This window comes from Brachyistius frenatus, unplaced genomic scaffold (assembly GCF_029030835.1).
Source record: "Brachyistius frenatus isolate BFR_SWC_R1_liver_20210118 unplaced genomic scaffold, ASM2903083v1 Contig_70, whole genome shotgun sequence".
In the NCBI taxonomy this organism is placed as follows: Eukaryota; Metazoa; Chordata; class Actinopteri; family Embiotocidae; genus Brachyistius; species Brachyistius frenatus.
In genome coordinates this window covers 779022-806770 of record NW_027210669.1, presented here as the reverse complement: position 1 = coordinate 806770, position 27749 = coordinate 779022, and the positions used below count along the sequence as shown (strand labels likewise).

Below are 27749 nucleotides of genomic sequence, written 5' to 3'. Positions count from 1 at the left end.
GTGTTCAGGTCACGTGGTTATTATTATTTTATTTTTTTCAACAGCGTTGAGATTTGGATGTTTTTTGTGCACAAAGTGAATTTGCGATTATTACTGCGTCGAGGTTTTGGAAAGTGGACAACCAGGGGGACGTTAGTTAACTCCTCCTCTTCGCTCTGCGTTTTTTTTTTTTTTTACGTCCTCCGCCCGCCTCCTTTCTCCTCCTCCTTCCTCCTCCTGTCCGCGGAGTCAGCAGCAGCAGCCGCCGCCGCCGAGGACGACGCCGCCGCCGCCGCCGCCGCACAGGAGATCCCGAGAGCCGTGAACACACCGCCACCACCACCACCACCACCCTCCCTCCTCTCCTCCTTCCCCTCCTCCTCCTCCTCCTCCTCCACCCCCCTATAGCACAGCCATGGCAGAAAACGCCGGCTTGGAAAACCACCGCATCAAGAGCTTTAAGAACAAGGGGCGCGATGTTGAGGTGAGCCGAAAACAGACACACGCGGAAATAGTAGATAACACGAGTGGGATTACGGGTTTTTGTTTTTTGGTTTGTTTTTTTGTTTTAATTTTAATGTAGGAAGAAAAAAAAAAAAGCCGTCAGTGTTTGCGGGCCTCGTCGGAGGAGGAGCCCGGCCGCGGCTGCAGCTGCTTACCGACCAAAGCTAAGCTATGTAGCTATTAAAAAAATTAAAAAAAAAGCTAACGTAAAGTGCCGGCTTTGGGAGTTATCCGGTTAACACCTCCGGATTTACTGATATTTTAGTCGGTAATGTTTGTGGACGGTGAGATTCTTCTTAGTCGGACTGGGATTAAGAGCATTTTAAGGGCAGGTCGGTGTAGCTGTCACTGCCGGCTAATTTAGCTTCTTGGACGGGGCCCTCCTCCTCCTTCCTCCCTCCCTCCCTCCTCCGGGGCCTCGCCTGCCCACCGGCGTCTTTAAAATCTTCATATTTGAAATGTTTATACATCCTGCTGACCGTTAACGTCACGTGCGGTTGTCGTTATTAGTAAAAAACAACAACAACAACAAACGCAGGTGAGCCTCGAAACATTTAAACTAACTAAAATATATCGCCCCGCCTTGTTAGCGTGCTAACTGCTAGCTGATGATGATGATGATGATGATGACCTTTAGTTTTATCATCTTCATGTTGTTGTAAACAAAACAAACAAACTAAACAAGCCCACGATTTTTTTTTTTTAATGTTTTTTTGTTTTGTTTTGGGGCTCCCATCACTGTGAAGAAGCACAGGACTCTTAATTATAACTTTGTACAACGTAGTAATGTCATCCTAATGTTCCTTCATAGACTTAGACGTTGTTTGTGTTGTTGTTGTTGTTGTTGTTTTCTTAATTATCCAGTGCCATGATAAGATGCATGTTAAGGATAATCAGATCTTCTAGTGGCAAATATGTAAAAACGCCGGGTACTGCAGCATCATTCAGTCTAATGATATATATATATATATATATAATATGTGTGACTGCGATGCTCATTGACATGATGACCAAACCGTTTGGTAAATGGCTGTGGTCAGAAGATTAGGCAAAGTTCACAGTGTTGGGGACCAAAATGTGGGAAATGACGCAACAGAAATCTTGCAGACTTTTGCCTGAATGATGTTTGGGCGTCTTGTCGGAAAGCATCTCTTCCCCGGCCGTTGGGGTTTACCAACAAAGACACGCTTGTGCTGTGTTGTTCTGATCTGCGGATAATCCCGAGATTAATCCTCAAACAGAGGTATGTCTGGAAATGGCCCTCTTTTCAAAAAAAAAAAAAAAATCCACCGGGGTCCCTGATTGGAGTTTAACCTCCCGGTTGCTTTAAAAACACAAACCGGTGCCCCCGTTTAGGTGGTTGTTTTGAAATCTGGAGTCAGTCTGAGGAGCACGTGGCTACTATGACAGACAGACTTTGCCAAGTGCATTCCTGATGCTATTTCTGGCCTCCTGGATTTCTGACCTGGGTCCTCTTTAAGGGCCCCTGCATGAATTTGAGGTTTTTGTAAATGGATGACTCAGACTCCACGGGTAAAAAAAATAAATAAATAAATGCCAGTTTGCGTTTTATTTATTTAGGTCAGACATAACAGATTGCTCTTTATTTCTGACACCATTAGGAACAGCATTGAATTGCAAAGCAGAAAAGCCTCACATGCTGCAGGCCATAATCTCCCTCTTTGTTTCCCTGGATATCATGAATGTGTTTATAGTTTAGTTTGGTCAGGGAGGGTAGGATGGAGGGGGGATAGGGGGGGGGGGAGTAATCCCAAAATGACACATCTTTCCTGCCATGGAAGAGTATCTCCTGGTACCTGAATGAGTTCCATTCATTGTACCATTTTATTTTAGGAGCAGTTTGTAGTTTTGGTTCACCCGACACCCGAATTATCAAGATTAAATCAACGGAGGTGTGCTGGGCTACAGTCATTTCTCTGGTCACTCGGGCTGGACTGTTTTGATGGTTTCTTCTTTGTAAAGGGACATTTTTGTCCTGGGCAGTGTAGTGGCATTATTGTTGTTTTGCCGCGGTTGGGAGACACCTCTGCTCCGCAGCCACCCTGAGTTATGACTGCCCCAGATTACATAAGAGGCTATTTAGGAAGGCAACATGAACCTCTTCCAACAGTCACAAGATCTTGGACCATCTCAAACTGTTCTGGATGAACTGGAAACCCAACAGACACACAAATACAGCAATCAGTTAACCTGCTTTCCCTCGTATGTGCTGTGTTTTTTTTTTTTTTTTTTTTAAGCTGTTATTAGCCGTCTCTCTCGCTGTGTTCTTGTTGGTTGATGTTTGTGGGCTTCAGTCACAGATTAATGCCCAAATACAAAAAAATAAAAATGTTCTTGCCCCACGTTGTTCCAGTTTAGTCATTTTAAATGGTTATAATTTTTTATTGATGAGTCATGATCATCTAATGAAAAACAGAATTTGATATCTTTTGCTCATCACATTTAATCACTTCTGTATTTATCAATTTAATAGGCTGTGTTTTTTTTCCCACTGCAGTAAATAATAAAATTTCTGAAAAATGTTTTTTTTCTCTCTTCTAATTTTCTTTGTTTTTTTCCTCCAGACTATGCGAAGACATCGAAATGAGGTGACAGTTGAATTGAGAAAGGTGAGAAAAGATGCACCATCTGTAAACACACACACACACACACACACACACACACACACACACACACACACACACACACACACACACACACACACACACACACACACACACACACACCAGTGGATCTAGATGTGTTTCTGTCTATAAGTGATGTGAATTTTATTTACTAAGTTTTTAGCTGCTATGTGACGGCTAAAACATTGCAGCGTTTGAAGTAGCATATCCAATCGTTTAAGCTGTTTTCATTGTCCAGGAGGCTGGCATGGGTTTAACATTAAATCCACGGGCATCGCCTTACACACGACACAATACCATGGCAACACAATACCAAGACAACAGTCATGTTTTAAAGTGAAACGATGTTGTTGTATTGTAGGTCAAATGGAGTAACACTGTATCTCTACAGGAGGCGGAGCCTGAGCAGCTCCGGACCTCCGTCTGTGTCTACAGAGTACTTTCAGGCAAAGTGTTGAGTTGTAGGACACCAATGTTGTGGCAGTACTCAAAGTCCGATATCTAATTGCTGTAGTTAGAGTCACAAGATGTAGGAAAATACACTTGAAGCGTTATGATCTGCTTTGGCACGTGTTTCTGAATGTATACGGCGAGTAAAATACACGCCGTGACATCGTCGGTGTAGAAAGCTGGACTGATCAAAGTAGGAGTGATTGTGGTCCATCAGACACACATGAGACATGTGATTGAGGGGGAGTGGGGGGGGGCACTTTCTGTGTAAGTACAGCTTACAAAACATGCTTGTATTTTTAGACCACAGTCACCACACAATGGTCTAAACCTTGTAGGTCTGTGTCAGGCAGTTCCACCAACATCCCATAGATATACGGACACAAAAGGACACACAAAATTGTGATGCCATTTGTAAATCTGTTTGTGGATTTTTGCAAGAAAATTGGATATTTGTTGAAACAGAATTAGTACAATGCAGCGGAGTCAAAGCTATTTCTTTTTTTTACCCAGCATGCATTCAACCCAGTAAGTTGTCGATTGACGTTGCACAGCAACAACAGTTGGACTCGGATAAACGTTAGTTGTCTATTTGCTACAAAAGTGATGGCACTGAAAAGAAAAAGGAATCTCAGTTTCTTAATTTAACATTATTGTTTTTTTAGTGATTGTTGGCCTAAAACGTTAACAAGACACTGCCAACTTAAATGCCAACATTAATTTGGTTGTTTTAACCTACATTAACTGATTAGTATATCCATTGGCAGTATTTTAGTTGCCTGTCTATTACTTCTATACATCACAAAAGACAGGTGTCCTCTTGGTTGCAGGGTATATTCGCTTTCAGTAGATTAAACTAATTAGATCAATGTTAGTTCATGAGATTTCTAAGCATTTGCCATTTTGAGTGATTGCACTGCTGCATCTTTATGCTGAGACATTGTCCAAAGAGATTTGATTCAGTTTGATCTGAACAGACAGATTTTGCTCTCTGCCGTCAGCACCGAACTTCATCAGTGAACGCAAGTCAGCTGGTTTCACTGGTCGGCCTGAACATTACCAGCACACGTGACGTGGTGCTCCTTTAGATCAGGTTTTCATTGGATGTTTAAGACGCTGACGTTTTCTGTCAATGTTTGGATATTTGAAGAAGATACAAGTCAGTTTTGATATTATAATGTTGTTTTTTTTTTTGAGTTCAAAGCGCCAATCAGAAGAAATTGGTTCTCGACTTCAGCATGTGATGTGACACTTCAGAGCTGCTTCACTGACACCCACTTTGAGACGGCCTTTGTGGACACTAACACTGCCTGATTGGATATTTCTTGCCGATGCAAATGCATTTTTTGTTGTTGTTGTTTGAACTGTGTGGGCAAACTCGCTAGGAAACAAATTCTTAAGATAGTAGATACAGTAGTCAAATTATTAAAAGCAGATCCTCGAGAAGCTGCTCGGTAAGGTCCGATTTAGCAGCCAAATGAAATGTTTGTAGTCGTCTGTGTGATCACGGGGATGACTCGAACTGAAGTTGTGGATCTTAAAGGTTTTCTTTCCTACATTTCCAAGTAGTCTCTGTAAGAAGGTGTCACTGACATCAGAGCTTGGCAGGAAATGACCACGATAAGAAATAAAAATGAATATTTAGATGACAGACCGGTTGATAAGCAGAGGCGTAGCTTTGTATAGGGCCGTCTGAACTTCAGAGTAGAAAAAAAAATAAACACGCCTGGAAACCAAATATGAAAAATGCAACTATATACAGAAATAGGCAGCCAAGCGTCAAACAGCGACATGTAGTTGCACTGTAGTATTGTGCTTTCAGAGGTAGTCTGAGAGTAAACAAACAAGTAAAGCAGCACGGCTGTCAGCAGATGTCTGGAGAACACCGGCACCGCCAGGGGTGTTACAACGTCACTGCTGAGGTGGTCTCAAGTCTAGCACATTCCTTTTAGCTGGATCAGAGCAACAAGAGGCCGTGCGCCGGCGGCTGATTAGTCATCAGTGACGCACATCGGCGTGATGCACAGGAATGTAGGGCAAGGGAATCTCCTCCTACCGCTGACTCGCATGCCCTGTAGATTGGTGCTCAGTGAATATGTGCTGGATGGGGTTTGCAGAGTGCGTTGAAGGGTTAATGTTTAGTGTCCTTCAAAAACACCGCGTGTTTGCTTTGCGGATTAGCAGGCAGGCAGCGTTGTGTGGATTAACCGCTTAGAAACGGGATTTCTAACATGTAGGCTGCGCTCCAGAGAGTAAAAGTTTGGGAAAGAGAGGACTTTTTTTTTTGTTTTTTTTTTGAGATAGGCCTAGATTCACTGCTGCTTGGAAGAATCCATGAATGCATTAATGAATACTTTCATCTCCTCGTCTCATTGCTCTTCTGTCTTTTATCCGCTCGTCAGAACAAACGAGACGAACATTTACTGAAGAAGAGAAACGTCCCGCAGGAGGAGAGTCTGGAGGACTCTGATGTCGACTCAGACTTCAAAGGAGTAAGTGTGGGTGTGTGGTGGGTTTGTGCTGGACTGGGAGAGATGTAATGAGATTGAACTATCTGGATAACGGGTCAGGAGGGTTAAAATCGATAAGGCACTGTGTGTTTCTGTATGTACATATACTGTATTAACTCTGTGTTTAAATAATTAAGGATTTTAGTCAAATTGTTGTATTTCTTATAGGCCCCAGAAATCTCAGACTGGGTTGTTAAATAGTTAATTAATGAAAGAAATTCTACTTCAATAGGTTGTTTCATAGCTAGCTTTAAAATGTGTAATGTCTTGCAAGAGACCTTAAAAGCACTGATATTTTGTGAAAACTGGCGAGATATCCTCAAACTGTGGACAAGTTTAGAGTGATTTAAAAGCACACAAATTTGGTCAGATACAAAATTATTAGGAAAAGTTTCTGTCACACAAATTATTAGTATTAAGTTGGCAGCTATAGAAAAGATGGACGAGGCTGGTTGGTTATTTGAAAGTGCCGGTGTTTCTGGGGTCTGAAGAGCGTCTCGATGCAGGACCCTCCAGAGTCTGGCAGTTGTGTATAAAGCTGCATTTTCAGCCAGACGCAACTAAAGCTCATGAAGAGAAACGTTAGCAGTGAGCTCAAGAATGCATGAAAACAAATTTTCAAGCCGTTTTAATCCCCAATGAATGCCATGCTGGACCGAATAGTCCAGGTGGATGGAGGTCGGCGTGGCTGGTGACTGTGACCTGAATAAGGGGTGATGCTCTGGGATGATATTAGGACAGGAGATTGTAGGACCGACCTTTTCCTTCCCCGGTATGAAAAGAAGAGTTCCTTCTGGAATACAATTTTTCATCTAGGGACAATAAAACATCCCATGATGTTCAAAACACCACTGACTTACTGGTTGCCATGGGAATATAATGAAATAATATCATGCTGTGGCCACCGTCGTTCCCTGAAGTGAGCATGCTTAAAAGGAAGCTCTACGAGGGTGGACGTCATACCTCAAACAGCAGCTGTGGGAAGCAACACCGGCATCTTTAAATGAAACTCGGGGAGAAACTATACATGGAACCTAAAGTTCAAAGGATGAGAGGGTTGTTAAAGGGATCGTAAAGAGGGGAACTTCCGGTTTCCAAGTTTAAAGCTAAAAAGCCACCGATCATCTCGACTAATCTGCAGCTGGAAAAGTCTCCATATAGACTTTTCCAGCTCGACTTCTAGATTTACATAAATATCACAGGATTTAAAGGTGTGTAAATCCAAAGGCACAAGTGTATTCATTTTCCAACAGAGATAATTTTTTTTGAATAGATTATTAGTTTGTTATGCTGCAAAAGTATTTCAAACATCCGCAGGTCAATGTCACATCTGCTCCTGTTTTTCAAATTCCCACTTTCAGAAATCCTCTGAGATCCGTCATTGTCTGATTTTTCTGCTGTTGTTGCTGCTTATTACAGCCGTGGTCACAGGCATAGCTGCATCCTTAAATGTGATGGGGATGAAATACAAAATATGAACTATCAATCCTAAATACAAGTAGAAGTAAAACAATTTTCTATACGTATGGAGTGTTTGTCTGCAGCTGGCTTTTTATTTAATATTAAAGATGGACTCTGCGTGACAGATTTTGACGGTGCAAATATTCTTCTCCATTTCTCTTTGTGCAGCAAAATGTTACACTTGATGCCATTTTACAGGTGAGCGTTTACATTATTTGAGCTTTCTATTACGCCCGAGCGTTTTTCACATGCTGTGCTTAACATCCACTGTGGCTTTTTGTCGCTGCAGAACGCTACCAGTGATAATGCAGTTATACAGCTCAGCGCTGTACAGGCAGCCAGGTGAGTGACTGACAGGCGACGTACATGCAGACAGCAGCCGTCTTTGTGTACGAAGTTCTTGAAAAAAATGTTCTGTTTCTTTTTTCTTTTTGTCAGAAAACTGCTCTCGAGTGACAGAAACCCTCCGATCGACGACTTGATAAAGTCTGGGATCCTGCCCATTTTAGTCAAATGCCTGGAAAGAGACGACAAGTAAGTCCTGCTTCCAAATCAGTTTGTGTTATCAGTCTTTTTACGGGAATATTTCAGTGTCTGTTTGGTAAGATTTTTTTTTTTATAGATCTCTGATGCCGCTGCTGGATCAGGTCTTTTGCGGCAACAGAGGCTTTGTGTACATGAGACTGTTTCCCGCTGTGTCCACACGTGAGAGTGTGTGGAGACACGCAGGGCAGCTGGCTGGTCCTCTCAGTGCAGGCCAAGCTAAATATATCAACATTCCTGTCTCTCAAGAGTTCCCCAATTCCCAGGACCTTGTGTTCGCCGAGTGGGAAGAGTGAATAGTCGGGGTGGACTTGTAACTTGTGAGGGAGAAGTTGTAAAGGTTTTGCCATGGCAACACACAACAGACAGCAATCACGTTAACGTGAAATGAAAGCTTACGTTGTACATTTTTGTTATTTTTGAGTTCATGCAGTACAACCAATGTTGCATTCCTCAAGAGGAATACTTGTCTGCTATGTTGGCAGAGCTTTCGTTGGCAGAAGGCCAAGCCGGCGATGCTCGACATGCGGTTTCACAACGAAAATGTACAGCATGAATACTGTTACCACTTCAAATGAAGAAGAACTAACAAAACATCCTCCAAATGAAATGTGTAAACTTATTCAGTCCACGGAGAGCTTCAGCTGCCGGTGACGTCACAACGAGCACCACACCCTGTTGTTTGTTTAACATTACGGATAAATAAGATAGAGCTTTACTAACCAGTAGGGATGATGGTTGGTAGTGAGGGAGACAGACTTGCAACCCTTCGCAAACAATTTCTGAGCATTTGGCTGGTGGGTGGTGTGAGGACCACTTGCGAGTGTGTGATTTCTAATGTTTTATGTTGCATGAAATTATTTCCGAGTATTATTTGGTGACAGTCCCCCATTTTGAGCACAGCTCCAACAGCAGGATATCCAGACCGTGTATCTGGCGTCAGATATGTTATCCGCCACACGCACACACACACGTGAAACTGTCAGTTATTGATCTTTTTTTTTGTAAAGAAACCATTATGGGAAACTGTAGCAACATGCTTCGGATTAAACAGGTTTGAGGTACATTGATCTAAAAAGTCCATTTATTACTGCGAGGCCAAGAACAGACACGAGTAAGAAGTACGAAGATTAAACACAAGAAGCCGCCTCGATAACATGTATTGGCAGCTGGAAATTTAGTAAATGTGCACGCCGATATTTCTCATCATTCAATGTGTCCCGTCTACAGTGTAACATTAAAAACGCCCGTTTCATGCCTGTAACTGTTTTTGTTTTCTTCCAGCCCGTCTCTTCAGTTTGAGGCAGCTTGGGCTCTGACCAACATCGCCTCTGGGACGTCGGCACAGACTCAGGCGGTGGTTAAATCCAGTATGTTGACCCCACAGTCTGTCTTCCTCGCTTCAGTCTGTGTTTATATACTGTCTGCAATCTGCCAAGCAAGCATATTTATGTTTTTTTTCACCCAGTTATTTATTTATTTTTTTTTGGATGAAGGCTTCATTTCAAAATAAGAGTGTTATCTAACAAGAAGAACATGAGCGGACACCACGGTCGGTATTTATACGATAAGCCGGCCGTTATAAAGTACAACTTAATACTAAGGAAAGTCGCTTATCTAAAGCACAACCTAAATTTAAAGTTGTTTGCTTAAAATCCAGGTATGATTTATATTTAACAAATCTACATGGAACAATTCATTCTTACTAGCATCACCATGACGATAATAAAGCTGCGGTCTACCTTTTGATTTTAGGATTTAGCGTGAGACCGAGCTCAACTTCAGCATTGATATTTAAATTTGGAACATTTCATTTCCTAATCATTATAACATTAATTTTGGTGATTTGTTGCAAAAGAAAAGACATTTGTACCTAAAATGAGTTTAATAAGGTTTTCTTATGGTTTAATTAATCTCGATCCTGAATCTTAATTTTGTCCAAGTTCTGGTATTTTATTTAATATATTTATTTTTGTGCTTTTACGTACCCAAAACATCTCTCTAGATTTATATCTCCTCTTCCAGCTTCTCTCTGAAGCTCCACCAAGAACAGGCTGTTATGTGTCTGTGTCTTTAGGCACATTGATATCGGAGATCTTCCGATCTTCTGATTGGCGGGCCTGTTTTCTGAGGGATTCACATCCAGGCCAATCACAGGTTGTCTTTGGTCTTGTACATTGCCACGTCCGTGACAGAGTGACTGCTCGGTGTTTTCTTCATCTTAAAACGTCAGACAGTAGGCTGTGCCGAGGGAGCACGTGAGCGTGTGTTTGTGGCATCACAAACGTACAGAAGTGCAAACGGCACAGTGTTGGTTTTTAGCTAAAGGAGCCAAAGGAGCACCAACTGTGTGTGTATAATGGTCATTAGCTGTGACGGAGTCGTGGATGTTTGTTTTAGTCAGCTGGAGCTGCACAAACTGTCACTTTTGGGACAGTGTTTGACTGGTTGATGTTTGTCCAGGTGCGGTGCCCTTGTTCCTGCGACTGCTACACTCTCCTCACCAGAATGTATGTGAACAGGCTGTATGGGCTTTAGGAAACATTATAGGTAAGTATCCCCCTCTGATAGAGGTGTGTGTGGAGTAGCTATCCAGAGTTGTGCTGACCTTTGCCCCCACCTGCGTGCCCAGGTGATGGTCCACAGTGCAGGGATTACGTCATCTCCCTGGGTGTGGTCAAGCCCCTTCTTTCTTTCATCAACCCATCAATCCCCATCACCTTCCTCCGCAATGTTACCTGGGTCATCGTTAACCTCTGCCGCAACAAGGATCCCCCACCGCCTATGGAGACTGTGCAAGAGGTGGGTGGGTGGGTCTGTCTGTCTGTCTGTCTGTCTGTCTGTCTGTCTGTCTGTCTGTCTGTCTGTGTGTGTGTGTGTGTGTGTGTGTGTGTGTGTGTGTGTGTGTGTGTGTGTGTGTGTGTGTGTGTGTGTGTGTGTGTGTGTGTGTGTGTGTGTGTGTGTGTGTGTGTGTGTGTGTGTGTGTGAGAGAGAGTGTGTGCGTGCAGACTTTCATGTGCCAGACAGATGGATGTGTTTCTTTGCAGTTGACTGTGTCACTGCAGGCTGAGTCACAAAGAGCTTTTTCAGCGCGCCAAGTGAGCTTCATCACTCCGGGGAAATTCTCACTACAAAGCTCTTTTTTTTAAATTATTTTTTATTATTTTTGCAACATTTGAAGTCTGGTTTTGATAGCTATTCCTCTTCATGATTTTTTTTTTTTTCCTTCTCGTTTTTTGGTCTGCCCTGTTATACCTTCATCATATCCATCTAATCCTCTGTGTACGTCCAACCCACTCACAACCTACTTTTCTTTCCCTGCAGATTTTGCCCGCCCTCTGTGTGCTAATATATCACACTGATATAAATGTAAGTATCAGACTGACATGTGATCGCCCCTGAAATGAATTAATTAGAAATTCTTATAGATTGTTTCCTTAGTTTGTGCTAAAATTGTTCAAAATTAATCTTAATTGTTGGATGTACTCTCATGAGTTTGTGTGTGTCTGTTTAGATCCTAGTAGACACAGTGTGGGCTCTGTCATATCTGACGGACGGCGGCAACGAGCAGATCCAGATGGTCATCGACTCCGGAGTCGTTCCCTTTCTTGTGCCTCTGCTGAGCCATCAGGAGGTGAAAGTTCAGGTAAGACTTATTCATTGTTCTGTGTCCACAGTGAGGAAGACCACGACTCAAACAGTAAAGTAATTGCAAGTTGTTTGACGTCTCCTTTGTCCATAAACTGCAGACGGCAGCTCTGAGGGCGGTCGGGAACATTGTGACGGGGACGGACGAGCAGACGCAGGTGGTTCTCAACTGTGACGTCCTCTCGCACTTCCCCAACCTGCTCACACACCCTAAAGAAAAGATCAACAAGGTACCACCACCTCAGCCTCCATGTTGTTTTTGTTCTGCAAGTCTGGTGGCTTTGCATGGAAGCAGGCCTCACAAACTGCAGCGTACTTCATGGCGTTTATGAAAGCTATCCGGTTCAATGTCGGGATGGGTAGTATGACACCAGCTGGATTGTTGTTGCCTGTATCAAACTACGTATTCGATTACAGTTGAATTTACAGTTGAATAACTACTAACCTATGTTTAATAATGAGCAGATGTTAACCAAACCGTTTGCAGTGCAGATTACTTGTACATCGTACACTAAAATCAAACCCCATTCAAAGATGTTAACTTTTCCTTTGATGTTTTCATCCTTGTAGTGAGTGTGGATTCATTTAAATCAAAGTACAACCACATATTTCACCTCAGCCTTGAGTGATACAATTTTGTTTAAGAAATACCCACATTAAAGTGATTCAGCTAGATCGATAAATGAAGTGTCGACGACTAGAGTGCCGCTTGTACCAGAGTTTTTTTTGTGCTAAATCCAGAAATGACTCATGTTTTCAGAGATTATTTGTGTGTGGGGAAGCTGTGGTGCTGGTTTTGAGCATTTGTGGTCGGCCTGTTTTGCAGGAAGCAGTCTGGTTCCTGTCCAACATTACAGCTGGGAACCAGCAGCAGGTCCAGGCTGTGATCGATGCGGGGCTGATTCCTATGATCATTCACCAACTGGCTAAGGTTTGTGCACGGTGGAGGAGCAGGAGGAACATGAAGCTTTATATTCTCTACTGCTCCTCGCTATTCATTTTTCCTCCACAGATGGTACCAGACTTACATTTGGAGAAGCATAATGTTGGCATTAATTGCGTGCATTCAGTTGCACTTTTTATGTTTCGTGGCCAGATAATGCCTCTTGAAAAATGAAACGAACACTGAATGTAAACGTTGCCTGGATTTTGTGTGCTCTGGCAGTCTGCTGTTGTTGTACATCTTAGTGACAGCCTGGCTCTCTGCAGGGTGACTTTGGCACTCAGAAGGAGGCAGCATGGGCCATCAGCAACCTCACCATCAGTGGAAGGAAAGACCAGGTGAGCTATTGGGACCAGGGATGTAGAAATGTATTGCTTGTGTTGAAATATGTTTGCTGCCATGAAGGATGTGTATATTTTAAGTAATTTATTTTAAAATAGAACCTCTAATTTAGCATGTCAGACATCTAATATTCCATAACTTCAATATTAAATTTCTACCTCACCATTTCACACTTTTTTAAAGAAGCAGAACTCATCATTAAAGGGTGATGCTACGCAACATTGATTTGTTAAGTTATGAAGGACAGTTCCACATTTGTAACCGTGCGCTTACGTTGTAATCAAGTATGGATGTGGTGTGTATGTGTGGGTTTGTGTAGGTGGAGTTCTTGGTGGAGCAGAACGTCATCCCTCCGTTCTGTAACCTGCTGTCGGTGAAGGACTCCCAGGTGGTGCAAGTTGTCCTGGACGGCCTCAAGAACATCCTCATCATGGCCGGAGACGAAGCCAGCACCATCGCTGAGATCATAGAGGAGTCTGGAGGTCTGTGTTCGTCTGATTAAGGCTGTTGGTTCCTTTACATTAACGCTTCCACGTCCTCTAGTTATTTTGGTGAATCCTCTCATGAATTTAATGTTTTATTCAGAAAATTAGTGCTTGGTGTTGCAGGGTTGTTGGTTTAGAATTTTCCATTTCTTAAATGGCATAGAAGGGCATGTTTAGAGGGCCTTCTTCATTTTTCAGGTTGTATAATTCAACTGTGGAAGTTAATATACTTTGTTTTAAATGATAGTCATTTTTATTAACGATTAATCTGTCAATTATTTTCTTTATTCATCAATTAGCAGTTTGGTTTTTAAAATGGTGAAAAGTTTCAAAAATCTCTTGTTTTGTCCCAATCAACAATTATTAAACATATTTAGTTTTTTTTTTATTTTTATCATGGGGGACTAAAGGAACCAGAAAATATTCACATTATTCAAGCAGGAAGCAGAAAATTTTTACAGTTTTTCATTAAAAAAAGAAAGAAAAAAAGACAAAACAATTAGGTTTTTAAGAAAAAATACTTGCAGATTAATTTCCGGTTTATAAATGATAAATGAAGTAATTGTTGCAGCTCTGGTAATTTACTACAGCTTGTTCATGTTGTCAGTGTTACTAACAGAGGAACTGTTGTTTGTCTTTGTCCTGATGTGTTTTGTTTTTTTTCAGGTTTGGAGAAGATAGAAAATTTGCAGCAGCATGAGAATGAGGACATCTACAAACTAGCCTTTGAGATTATTGATCAGTACTTTTCAGGAGATGATGTAAGTTCGCCACTAGTGATTTTTTTTTTCTCTCCTTTTCACTCATCAACCTACTCTGTGAACTCACAATATCTGTTCTTTTTAGATCGATGAGGATCCGAGCTTGATCCCTGAAACCACTCAAGGAGGAACCTTCAACTTTGATCCCGCTTCCAACATGCAAACGAAGGAGTTTAATTTCTAAAAGCCAGGGATGTTTGGTTCAACCAGTTGCACGGGTACTCTGTAATCACCCCAGACATTCATCCATCTCTCCTCCAATCTGGCAACCTGGTACAGAAGGATTTACTTAGCATCACTTCAACATGGAAACTTCACCACTGAAGGGTTTTGCCCACCCCCACCTCTGCACTGCGGGGTGATTTTTCTTTTTAAATGGTCATCCTTCACCGAACACTGCAACCCTTCACAGGAGTCCTGGTTATTCGACAGGCACCATCACCATCTGGCAACCATGCATCAGGAGGATTGTCAGTACTCTCTGCCAGTGCTTCTAAATATCACCCAAAAATAAAACCAGAAGGAAGGAAAAGCCTTCGTGGCAAGATTTAATTGCCAAATGTCAAGTCTTAACAAAGACAAAAAAAACGCAAGCACATTTTCAGACAAAAACACACACACACACACACACACACACACACACACACACACACACACACACACACACACACACACACACACACACACACACACACACACACACACATATATACACACTTTTTGACACTTAGAATTTGTGTGCATACTTCTGTTAGAAGCCATCACATCACTTAGGGGGAAGAAATACTGCTGTTTTTTTGTGGTTTCTTTTTGTGCTTTCCCTCCCCTGGATTGTCCTCTGGTGTTACTTCACCCATGCGCACGCACACGCACACTCACATACACAAGTGCACACATCGACACACTCAAGTCACACGGATTCCCCGACGGCCAGGCGCACTCAATACCCCTCTCTCTCTCTCTCTCTCTCTCTCTCTCTCTCTCTCTCTCTCTCTCTCTCTCTCTCTCTCTCTCTCACCCAGTTTAAAGAGTTAATCCCAGAGCTAAACCATGATTAACCACGGACCCCCCCTCCCTCCCCACTGCTCTCCCAAGAGAGTCCTTGGGCAGGTGGAGGGGTGAAAGGGCTCCAAGGCAAAAAGAGGACTCCGTGGCGAACTGACTGACGGGAATTCTGACTCAATGACGTCACTTTTTTTAACGTGACCTCTGTTGAATTATCAAACTTAAATGTTAAAAAAGAAAAAAAAAAATCATCAAAAATGTGAAGAAAATGCCATAATTCTTTTTTCTTTTTCGAGACATACTAGACCTGCTAACTGCCTGCTCCTGAGTCAGCAGAGCGACAACGTTTTTGTTTTAGGGGCTGTGAATACCTGTCACGGGGAGGAAGCACCTTTTTGAAGGCGCAGAGACTTAAGAGAAGAGGAACATGTCAGCTGTAGCGTTCATCCCCCCCACAGGACATCCATTTCTGCAGCGTGAGCTCAGTCATGTCCTGTAATCCAGCGAACTGTTTGCTCGGGACTCCCCTGTAATGTGAAACTCGGAAGAGGGGGGGAGGGGGGGTTAACTAAAAAACAAACAAACAAATCGTCCTGAATTGCTCATCTGACCTTAAGGTTATTTTTTTTTGTTTTTTTTTTGTTTTAAATTGTCTCTTCAAACAAATATTAGTTTCACGTTTCTTCTGGTTAAGTCTGTGGAGCTTCCTCACGTCTGTTTTTACGTTTTCTTTTCTTCAGTCTTATGCACACGTCTGAGAGGCATAACGATGTCTGCCTGCAGAAAGGGACCTATACTCGCTGAAGACTAGACTTATAGGAGGAGTACAGGTCCTGATCTTTACAGTTCTTAACTACTTTCAATGAAAAGGTCACATGTCATCACTCAATTTGACTAACTGTACAAAAAAAACCTTGATGTGTATCTCTCCTTGCCGTCTAATGAATATATTTACGTAAAGCCTGTACAAAGCTGCTGCAGCTGACGGTCATTGGATGGACGATAACTGTCAAAGATGGCTGGGGAGGTTTTTTGTTTTTTTTTCCCTTTATTTTTGAAGCAATATTTCTTTATTGTTTTTATTTTGACTTGCATATGTATTGTGATGATATGCTGATAAATTGGAACAGGCTGTTTTTTTTCTGTTTTTTTTCTCTCTCTCTTCGTAGTGGTGACGGGGCTGTTTTGAAATGTACCGTCCCGTGTCCCAGTTGGTGAGCCGGGTTTCGGGTTTAAGGTGTCAAACCTTATTCCCGACCCCCAGCCCTGGTCTCGAAGACTTTTAAGAGCTCCCGGTTGGCTGCTAACTACTTTAGAGGGGGGGGTCAGAGCGGGGGCAGGGTCACACTGGGGTTTTGAATAATGGGTGGGGTTGATACGAGCAGCCCAGGCTTGTTTTTTGGGACTAGCTGTTTATTACTGAACAAAAACTATAGAGAGGGTGTACAGTCATGAACTAGCAGACTAGACCGAGCCACTTTAAAGATTTACAATTTCGTTGCCTTGTATCCGAATTGGATACAAGCTTATGTTTGTTGCAAGATTTTTACTTGCTAATAAAAAGTTGTTTTAAATAAAATAATAGGAGAAAAGCAACAGACAGCGTTTTGGCCTCTGATTGTTTATATCTTTTTATAAATTTTAGATTGAATTCTTCTCTTTAAGGTGGCTCATTGATGCTTTCAACTCTTGTGCATATTAAAGACAAGAATGAGTTGAAAATCATTGTGCCTTTTGTTTTTCATTTCAACTAAAACTTAAGTTTTATTGAATAGAAAAAAAAACTCTTTGAGCAACTGGAGAATCTTTAAATGGGAGATGTGCTACAGTAGGATGTGTCGTCTCCCTGTTGTTGGAGTTTGCCATGGGATTGGTCAATGCTGCTCTCTGCTGTTGAGAGTAACTGCTCCCCTCCGATCTGATTCACTGAACATTGTAACACACCATTTCTCCCACTCATTGCTCCCCTCCCTGAACACCACAAACCATCATTGCCATACTTCAGCCGGGGGGGATTTTTGGATATCTCCTCTCATCTCGCCCTCAGGACATGATCTGTGTTTCTGATCCTAACCAAAATAAACTTGCTGTTTAGCCGTTGGATCCTTCGTGCTTGCAAGTGTTGTGATTCGCACACACAGTAGCTGATTCAAGTTGTATGAGTGTGAGTAGCTTTTAGCAGGGATGGATTTGCAGTGTTTGTGAGGAACCCCCCCTCCCCGAGGTCAGTTTTTTTTTTTTTTTTTAATGTTTTTGAAGAATTGCCTCACTCCCTCTGTAAGAGTAAGAAGTTTGTTCAGCCAGCGTGTCTTATCAAACAGCAATGTGAAGTTCTCTCTGGATCGCCCTTCACATGAAGGATCCGGCAGGCTGTTCACGGATTTCCATTCTTCTCCTCCTGCAGGTGATGATGCTGGAAGTTCTCCGACCAGCCAGATACAGGAGACTCATTTGCTGCACCGGTGACTCCAGGTTGGTGTCTGGCAGCCGGCGCATTTCCCCTGCTCAAAATCCGGCTACAGTGGACACTCAGGAAAGCTCATTGTGTTCTGAAAATGTTCGTTTGCAGTAACTGAAGCGTGTATGTGCGTCGGTGAACACGCTGGCTCGCAGGCACTGATTAACTTTCCCTGCAGATGCTGAATTTGGGATTCCTGTCGAGGGCAAAATAAGATAACAGGCCTCCAAAGTGGAACATTAATCCTGCTCGACTCGGATCCAGATGCCCCAAGTTTATTGTGTCAACTGTTTAGTGGTTATTTTACTGCAATATTGGGGGATGAGGGACCTCCAAAACGAGATGTGAACTGAAATGGTAAAGTCCTTAAAGCAGCTACTGTATTTCACTGTTGCGTCGTAGGCCTGTGTCAAAATCCAGTTTTGATACCCGGACTTTTTCCCTGTTGATTTTTACACTCGCACGGGGCATATTATTAAATACACGCATTCTCAAATAACACCAAAACTGTCACACTGCAAACCTGAGAGAGGACAATTTTTCTTTTTCCAACATTTGAGCTGAGATCTGAAATTATTTCGGGACCCCGGAAATGTCAGCTGACCAAACACCATGTCCACTGTGTAGCTCTTCTGGAGGTTTTGGTTGTTTCACACAAGCTTCCTCTGCAAATGGAGAAGCTCGGTCCGTGACAGCTGAGGAGAATCATAAGTATGCGGTGTGGCAACAGCTACAACAAGAGTTTTCTTTTTTGTTTTCTCAGCTGGTTTCTGCAGCTCTGGGTAAAATTAATAATGTTGGCATGTGATGGATACACTGCTTTAAATAGCAGCTTGTCTGATGTTGTTTTTCCCCACAAACCAATTAGATGCCAACTTATTTCTATTGGTATTTTGTTCACAAGTGGTTCACGTTTCTGCATCCCATTTTTCGATTCTGCTATTCCGGCCTGTGATTGGCAGCCATGACTTGTGATGTCACAAAATCTTGTCTAAAACTTGGGAGCAAATAGAAAACTTTTACTCCTCAGCAGATTAATGTGAAAACAGTCACCTGGGTGTGAAACTCTGCACATTAAAGTAAAAACGTCCAAGTGAAGTAAGAATAAGAAAAAAAAAAAAAAAAAGACATTTTTAGTGAGTCACGGTGGAGTTTAAAAGAAAACCTGTGGTATCTGGTGCAGAGGTTTTGAAAATCGGTATAATTGCTCCTTCCTATGCAGCTTTTATGTGCAAAGTCTCCCGAGCTGGAGTCGATTCTGATCCCCGACTCATCGTTCCAGCCGCAACCGCGTCTGCAATCGATTATTTTGGTCTCGCCGTCACGTGACACGGTTCCGTTCTTCCCCCACTTCCGCAAATAAACGTCAAAAGGTGTCGTGGGGGGAGGGGGGCAGCTTCAGCAGAAAAGTGAAAACACAGACGGGACAGCACCGACGACGACGACCACCCCACGAGCCATGGGTGAAACCGTCGGCTGGGACCGGTAACGACTCCACAAACGGACCAGGCTTTAACGGGTGAGCCTGAACCGGACACGTTAAACGACGCCGTCTTCCCGGCTACATTTGGCTAACTGGGCACGGATCCGTCTAGTAGCGGCTCCGCTCTCACCGTGACGCGCCGAGTCAGCGGGACAGTTTGCCGAATAATGCGTTTTTGTAACAATGGCCGACAATGAACCAGTTAAAAGAGTAGTGTTCAAGGACCCCCCCCCCCCCCCCGCTGTGTCACGTGGGGGGCACCAAGACGTAAACGGACCCGAGTTACCGGTGATGGTCAATGACGTCAGTGACGTCGATGACGTCGTGACAAGTTTCAGCTTCTGTTTGATGTTCAGTAACTTTTATTTGAATCCTTGGCAGACCTATACTATATATACATATATATATGTGTGTATATATATGTGTGTGTGTGTGTATATATATATATATGTGTGTGTATATATACATATATGTGTATATATACATATATATGTGTGTGTATATATATATATGTGTGTGTGTATATATATGTGTGTGTGTGTGTGTGTATATATATATATATATATATGTGTGTGTGTATGAATATACAGTATATATATATATGTGTGTATATATATATATATATATGTGTGTATATATATATGTGTGTGTGTGTGTATATATATATATATATATATGTGTGTATATATATATGTGTGTGTGTATATATATATATATATATGTGTGTGTATATATATGTGTGTGTATATATATATATATGTGTATATATGTGTGTGTGTATTTATTTACGTTCATACCAATGAACAATATTTAGAAAAAGGATTTTTACTCTGGCAGCAGTATCCCTGTGTATTTTCTGAACTATCATTTGAAACATGATTTTTGAGCACAACAATCACAAATCAAAAAGTAGGAGAAATAAAAACAAATATCTGACCTAAGCCCGTGTTAGCTGATAGTAAATATGTAACCCACGGCAACCGGGGTTGCTTCAGGAGTGCTTCTGCATGACATCATCACCACAGCTGAAAATGAGGCCGATTTTTAAAAAAAATTTCTTGATTTAAAATCCACCTCGTGTGAACTTTTAGAAACGTTTACTGTGGCACCAATTGTTTTGATATCAGCTTTTAAGTTCAGGATTTTCACCCACTTAAAACCTTTCTCCGAGGAGCTTTCTACATACCGACCCTAATCTTTTAGAGCTAATATGAAACCTCATGACCCGACTTCTCTCTAATCTCCTCGGTGAGATCACGTGTGGGTTTAGCTTAATTTCTTATTGGGCTAAACATCACAGCGTAGTGTGTGTGTGTGTGTGTGTGTGTGTGTGTGACTTGTGTTTGACCCCTTTGTATTTAAACAAGTCAGTATTTGGAGTCTTGTCCATAAAATACTTTTAAAACTTGTGACAGCATGAAAATATGTCGTTCTTTTTTTCCCCCAGCTCAGATTCTTGTTATTGTAAATATGAATGTTTATATAAGTTGACAAATGTCTTGACTTGTCTGTTTTTTTTTTTTTTTACACCCGCTATTAACAGTGGCAGCACCACTGTCCCCCTGTCCCACCTGGACTGTCCCCCCGTCCCACCCGGACTGTCCCCCCCGTCCCCGCCGTTGGACCGAGGTCTGTCCCCCCCCCGACCGGTCGTCCTCCCCACCGACTCCCAGCGAGCGCATCATGGTGGATGTAACCAAATGGCCCCTTTTCAGCCTGATGGGGCCTCAGGAGCTTTCCTCCATACGGAAAGCATGCGTGTTTGGAACGTCCGCTAACGAGGCCATCTACATTACCGATGATGACGAGGTGAGAGGTCAGGGGTCAGGGGTCAGAGGGAAGAGCAGGGTCGGGTGTTAATCATGCGAGGGGTGACGTAAGGCTTCGAGTGTTGTTTCAAGAACTTCAGTGGTGCATAACTGATCGTTGGAAGACCTGTGGGTTTAGCACGTTTCAGCCGTGTGATCGTATTGTTTATATTACAGAACTCTACTGTGGGTTGTTTTTTTTTGTATTATTGTAGCTCGGTGATGTAGTGGTGAACCAGACCTGCACCTCACATTGGTGGTGTGTTTAAATCCGCATCAACTGAGATTTTATACAGTGAAACAGACAGATTTTTTTTTTTTTTTTTTTTACTTGGACCTGCAGAGACCAAAATTGAACTAAAAGGAAAGAGAATATCGGTCTTATATTTCTTGGGTAGTTAAAAACGGCGGCACAATAAACAACTTTTGTAACGTGAACACGTGTCAACGTGTTTTTAGCTCCTTCAAATGGCCAATAAATCTATTAATGCAATAAACATAAATTATTATGAAAGTAGCCAAGACATAACGTAATAATGTTAGGTGTTTTAATACAACTTTCAATAGTTTTCAATATAGTTGTATATTTTCAGTAATTTATTCATGTGATCTGTTTAGTGAATGACACTTTAAAAAAAAAATTTTTTAAGTATTTTATCAAAGACAATTAGTCTTTTCATTTGCTCGTGTCCCGTCTTTGGGTCCGAGCTGCTGATATTTACCGAGTTGTGTCTAGCTGGTGGCACCAGAGCCACACCTGCAGCTCTTTTATCAGCTCGGCCTGTCCGTGGATGTTTTTGTGTCTGGAAGGTGACCTGTTACCTCCTCAGCTGACTGGTGCGGTCTGGTGTTCAGCCCTCCTTATCGCTGAGCCGCACGTTTTCTCTCTCGTCCCTCCGCATTCAGGTGTTTGTGTTCGGGCTGAACTGCAGTAACTGTCTGGGAACGGGAGACAGCCAGAGCAGCATCGTCCCCAAGAAGCTGGACTTCCTGAGCGGCAGGAAGGTGGTCAGCCTGAGCTACGGCAGCGGACCGCACATCCTGCTGACCACACAGGGTAGCTTCGCGGAACGGGCGCAATCCTCCTTTTTCACAGTTGGATTAAAAGGTGCCGCGGAATGACGGCGGTCTTCTGTGTTTCAGATGGAGAGCTGTTCGCCTGGGGCCACAACGGCTACAGCCAGCTGGGAAACGGGACGACCAACCAAGGAGTAGCTCCGGTGCTCGTGTCTGCCAACCTGCTCAATAAGAAGGTCACGGAGGTGGCCTGTGGCTCGCACCACTCTATGGCCCTGACTGACTCGGGAGAAGTGAGTGTCTCGTGGGCAAAAAAAAAAGACAAGTTACAGTGGTGCTCGAAGGTTTTGAATTTTCTATATCTCTGAATAAATATGATCTTAAACCTCACAAGTCCTAACAGCAGATACAATTTTTAATTTTTTTTTTTTATCTCGTATGACACATCTGTGGCAAAAATGTGTGACTCCTCGATGGTCAGCAGTTAATTTGAAGGTGAACTTGAAGTCCTGCCATAAACTTTCAAGCACCACTTTACTTTTACAGTAAAAGCCTGTTTAAAACCTTTCCAATGCCACAGGTGACTCGGCTTTGGTTGAAGGCGGTGCTTAATCACACAGAGCCTTACAGGAGTCCAATCACAGCGGCAGTTTATACCCCTGAGCTGAAAACTTAGAAAACTAAGCTCAGTCATAAGCAATCTATTGTACTTCAGACTGCTTCACACCCAGTCAATGAGTGAGGTTTAGTTCCAGGTTGGTGAATTTTGTAACACCGAGGACACAACTGGCTGACAAGTCTTTTTTTTTTTTTTTTTTTTTCATGTGTCAAACTTTTCCATTAAGCCGCGCCGTGTTATGAAAAATTGTGATAAACTACAATACATCTTTATTGTCTTCTGGTAGAAATTGTCGAGGACTCTCAGTACAGCTGATCCTCTATAATTATAGCTAGAGCATAATAAAAAATCATCAGTATGAACTACATCCACTCGTGTCCCTCTGTCTAAACACGGCAGCCTCTTAGCTGAAGGAACGTTTGAAGCATAAAACTTCTGCTAAAGAGCCTTAAAAGCTGGAGATTGGAGCAGAAGTGATGTCTGAGAATATTTTCTGACTTTTTTTCTTTTTTTTTTTAAACAATCTGTTCTTATATTAACAGGAGGGAAGGTGATATTTAACTCTCCAAACTCTCCCGTCTTTTCTCCCAGGTGTATGCGTGGGGCTACAACAACTGCGGCCAGGTCGGCTCAGGCTCCACAGCCAACCAGCCCACGCCACGCAGAGTTTCCAGCTGCCTGCAGAACAAGGTGGCCGTCGGTATCGTCTGCGGTCAGACCTCCTCTCTGGCAGTGATGGACAACGGCGAGGTGATTGTTTGACTCCTGCGGGAGCTCGACGAGAACGCGCCCTGCTCGGACCGCCACGACACTCGTGTTTCTCTTTGTGCCCCCGCAGGCGTACGGTTGGGGCTACAACGGGAACGGGCAACTCGGACTCGGAAACAACGGGAACCAGCTCACTCCCTGTCGACTTGCAGCTCTGCAGGGTTTATGTGTGCAACAGGTGTGAGATTACACACTCGAAACACATCACACTTGCGTGAACCCGTCATGAGTACGATGCGTGTAAAACACATGTTTGAATGAATCTGTAGATTTACATTTCTGCCCTGTCAGCTTCGTGTTGTCCAAAATGCGAAAGATTCCAAGTCAAAACATCAGCTAAAATATGTCGGAGACCGAACACCGTACCCGAGTTACCTCTGGCCACCTTGCAACTCTAAATACATCTAGTTGAGTTTGGGTCACTTATTCGTTCGCTGAGTCTGCATTCATCAAGATCGAGACAAAATTACGCTTTTAAGTTTCAAATCACTGACAGATTAGTTTGCGGGTGTTTGACGACACGAGGCGTCACATTCAGCTTCAGGTACATCTTCAAAGGTCACAGCAATTTTTCCACATTTGAGGCGCTCCGACCCGCAAACATGCAGTACACCAACGACCAAAATGAATCTTATTGACATAAACAGACTAATCCATTTATCAACCAAAGCAAAATGACATGTCTTTTTCCATTTAATTCTGTATGAAGCAGACTTGGCTTGGTTTGCTTGTTACAATATTGGGTCCCCTAACGAAAGCTTTCATTTTGTTCTTTCCTCTCCAGATTGTCTCGGGCTACGCTCACTGCCTGGCGCTTACAGACGAGGGGTTGCTTTATTCTTGGGGTGCCAACACGTACGGACAACTGGGCACCGGCAACAGAAGCAACCAGCTGAGTCCAGTTCAGGTCATGTCCGAGAAGGAGAGGTGAGGTAGACCGTCACCGCGCACACACACACACACACACACACACACACACACACACACACACACACACACACACACACACACACACACACACACACACACACACACCATAAACCCTCCTCTTACTGCACCGCCGTCGACTGACTTCTCTCCTCTGGCTTCCCGGACAGGATTGTCGAGGTCGCTGCCTGTCACTCCACGCATACGTCAGCTGCTAAGACCCAGAGCGGGCAGGTGTACATGTGGGGCCAGTGCAGGGGCCAGTCCATCGTGCTGCCTCACCTCACCCACTTCTCCTGCACCGACGACGTCTTCGCATGCTTTGCTACCCCCTCGGTCATGTGGAGGCTTCTTTCAATGGGTAAGACAAGAGGCGCGTGGGTGGCCAAATGATGGCAGGAATTATTTAGTAACAGTTCAAAAATCATCCGGAGCCAGTTTCTGGTTTGTATTTTTTAGGTTTGTTGCGAAGGAGAACGTTACACAACATCAATAAGACAAGTTGTTAAAGCAACTGAGGTTTTTTATCCGTGTTGCCACAGCTTGATATTTGTGGACGTGTGTGTGTGGGCTCGATTTCTCCCTCCAGAGCACGATGACTTCTTGACCGTGGCTCAGTCTCTGAAGAAAGAGTTTGATAACCCAGAGACAGCTGACCTGAAGTTCTGCGTCGATGGCAAATACATCTACGTCCACAAAGCGGTGCTCAAAATCAGGTCAGGATCTCACCTCCCAGTTGCCGGTTTCGTTGATCCGAGGAAGCAACCGGCTTGTTCAGCAGCTGCATCTGCTCTTTGAATCTATTGTTGTGCAGGTGTGAACACTTCAGATCGATGTTCCAGTCCCACTGGAATGAAGACATGAAGGAGGTGATTGAAATCGACCAGTTCTCCTACCCAGTGTACCGCTCCTTCCTGGAGTTCCTCTACACAGACAACGTGGAGTTGCCTCCTGAAGATGCCATCGGTCAGACGCACTCACACACTTCGCTGCCTCGCCTCTGCTCACGTTTCTGTGTGTTTGTGTCATACTAACACTGTTCCCGTGTGTGTGTGTGTGTGTGTGTGTGTGTGTGTGTGTGTGTGTGTGTGTGTGTGTGTGTGTGTGCGTGCGCTCTCTCAGGGCTGCTCGATTTGGCCACGTCGTATTGTGAGAACCGTCTGAAACGTCTGTGTCAACACATCATCAAGAGAGGAATCACGGTTGAAAACGCCTTCTCTCTGCTGTCTGCGGCTGTGCGCTACGATGCCGAGGTCAGTCGACCAGCTATCATCTGTTCGTACGGACGTCAAATAGAAAGCTGAAACGACTATTGTACGGTTGATTGAGGACAAAAAGAGTCTTATGGAATGAGTAAGAAAGAAAAAAACTTTTTATTTTTTTATTAATCAAGTAGTTTGACATTCGGCAAAACAAACGTATTCATTCTCCTGCTAAGAATTGGATGAGATTCATTGCTCTCTCAGGTGTGTTCAGTTAATATGAAGCTACAACCAGCAGTTTGTTAGCTTTTTAGCCAGAAGTAGTGACCTTAATTGAACAGGCTGGGGAGGAAGAATCAAGTCACGTGAAAATCCCCCCCCGGACACAAGCATCTGGGCCGACACCGAGTTCCTCAAAGTGTCTCATTCATTTCCTAGAGAACATTTGACCAAAATGAAGAACATGTGCCTACTTGTGTTTCTTCCCTTTGTCACTCAGGACCTGGAAGACTTCTGCTTCAAGTTCTGTGTGAACCACCTGACCGAGGTGACCCAGACGGCAGCTTTCTGGCAGATCGACGGCAATCTGCTCAAAGATTTCATATGTCGAGCCAGTCGCTGCGGGGCCTTCAAAAACTGACCTTAACCTGAGGAGGATGATGATGATAACCGATGAAGAGGACGCAGCTGGAGTTCCCGGGGTGATTTCTGCGTGGGCGTCATCGCCTCCAGTCGACTGCACAGGCGTTCACTGACAGGTGGGACTCGATAGATTATCACAACCACTGTCAAAAGCTGTAACTCATCTTATTCCAGACTACAATGTACAGAAGATGTAAATAAGGAAATGACAAGCTGACGAAGCAGCGTGATTACAAGGTCGCAGTAGCAGTAACCGTTTCCCACAGTGCCTGAACTACTCATTTACACATATTGTGCATCGAGAGGCATGCCGTTGCTTTACCAAGCTATTTCTGTTGAACTTGAAAGACTCTTGCCCGTTGCGTGATATCACTTTACTTTTTTAATTTTTTTTTATTTTTCTGAAAGTGACCAAGTTGCTTGAAGGGTTTGCACTTGTAGTTTGACTTTTCTCCTCTTCACGAGAGAATCCCTCCGGAGTTTGGACGTGCCATCTGGATTCATGGTTTTCAGGTCGAGGTCCGAGACCCTTTGCACCCGTTGTCTGACCGTTGGCGCCGGTGGCTTCCACAGCTGTAACTCTTCAGGTTTAGGTTGGAAGATGATCCACAGGTAGGAATCTCAGGTGACAAATGAGATCCAGAACAGAGTCAGCTTCAGTCTTAAACGGTGCATCCCATTGGGCAGATTGTGGTATTGTAGGCAGCTCCAGCTCCATAATGTTAAAAACACAAGAATTTTTTTTAGTTTGTCTATTTTTATTACTTTAAAAAAAAAAAAAACCAGTTTGAGGCATGTGGCCTTGTAGAAGCTGGAGTGGCTCTGCATGACGTATCAGCGCTACAGGAAATATAACATTTTACAGAATTAACATTTCTAAAGGTGTTCAGTGACATCTTACCTACTGCTGTGAGGATTTTGAAGAATATATTTGATCATTTCTATGCAGGACAGTCAAAATCATTAACCGTGTCTATTGATACTGAGTATTATGAAGTGCCAGTTACATTTTGTGACCTCTGTAAGCAAATCAATAAAAAGACTGCTTGTTTTCGGTATGCAAATGTTTTTGAGTTTTCAAAGATTGTCATGTCACAAGTTGTTTTTTTTCAACTATTGGGTTTGACAGCTCAATAACATCAGCATAACATCTCTTTTGTGCTTCAGCAGATCTTTAGCACAAATACAGACAAGAGATTATAAAGTGAGTATTTTGTTTCATCGTAAACCAACAGCGTAAGTAACTCCCACTTATTTATTTTTTTTAAACGGTAACCACAGCTTGTTCTCTCTGCCTGGCATCAGTCCTTCAAATCGTTCTCATTATTCCAACATGACTTTCCTGACGCGTTCCAATGTTTCCTTTCTCAGTGCGTTATGGATTTTGTCAGGAATGTTTTCAACCACCAAACGGGCACGGAGCAGCTCGGCAAAATATTCTGCGTTTTCACGCCGCTTTAAAGGAGCAGCGTGCAGGATTTAGTGGCATCTAGTGGTGATGGTGCAGACTGCAACCAAATGAATACTTCTCGCCCTCACCCTCTCGTTT

At 43.2% G+C, this 27749-nt stretch overlaps 2 protein-coding genes across 2 annotated transcripts; both read left to right on the top strand.

Moving 5' to 3' along the window:
- The first annotated feature begins 224 nt into the window (after positions 1–224).
- kpna3 (karyopherin alpha 3 (importin alpha 4)) lies at positions 225–17384 on the top strand. Its single transcript, XM_069707622.1, has 17 exons — positions 225–463; positions 3069–3113; positions 5981–6070; positions 7718–7747; positions 7839–7891; positions 7988–8083; positions 9377–9462; positions 10556–10642; positions 10725–10894; positions 11417–11461; positions 11607–11738; positions 11842–11970; positions 12567–12671; positions 12950–13021; positions 13345–13507; positions 14177–14271; positions 14357–17384. Exons 1-17 carry the CDS (start codon positions 395–397, stop codon positions 14453–14455), a joined length of 1566 nt encoding a protein of 521 aa, XP_069563723.1. The 5' UTR covers positions 225–394; the 3' UTR covers positions 14456–17384.
- Positions 17385–19141: 1757 nt separating this feature from the next.
- On the top strand, positions 19142–26492 carry LOC138626154 (RCC1 and BTB domain-containing protein 1-like). Its single transcript, XM_069707620.1, has 12 exons — positions 19142–19253; positions 20761–21026; positions 21932–22082; positions 22169–22335; positions 23253–23411; positions 23500–23607; positions 24214–24356; positions 24527–24717; positions 24946–25072; positions 25171–25322; positions 25479–25609; positions 26058–26492. The coding sequence occupies exons 2-12, from the start codon at positions 20901–20903 to the stop codon at positions 26196–26198; spliced, it is 1596 nt and encodes a 531-aa protein (XP_069563721.1). The 5' UTR covers positions 19142–19253; positions 20761–20900; the 3' UTR covers positions 26199–26492.
- The last annotated feature ends 1257 nt before the right edge of the window (positions 26493–27749 follow it).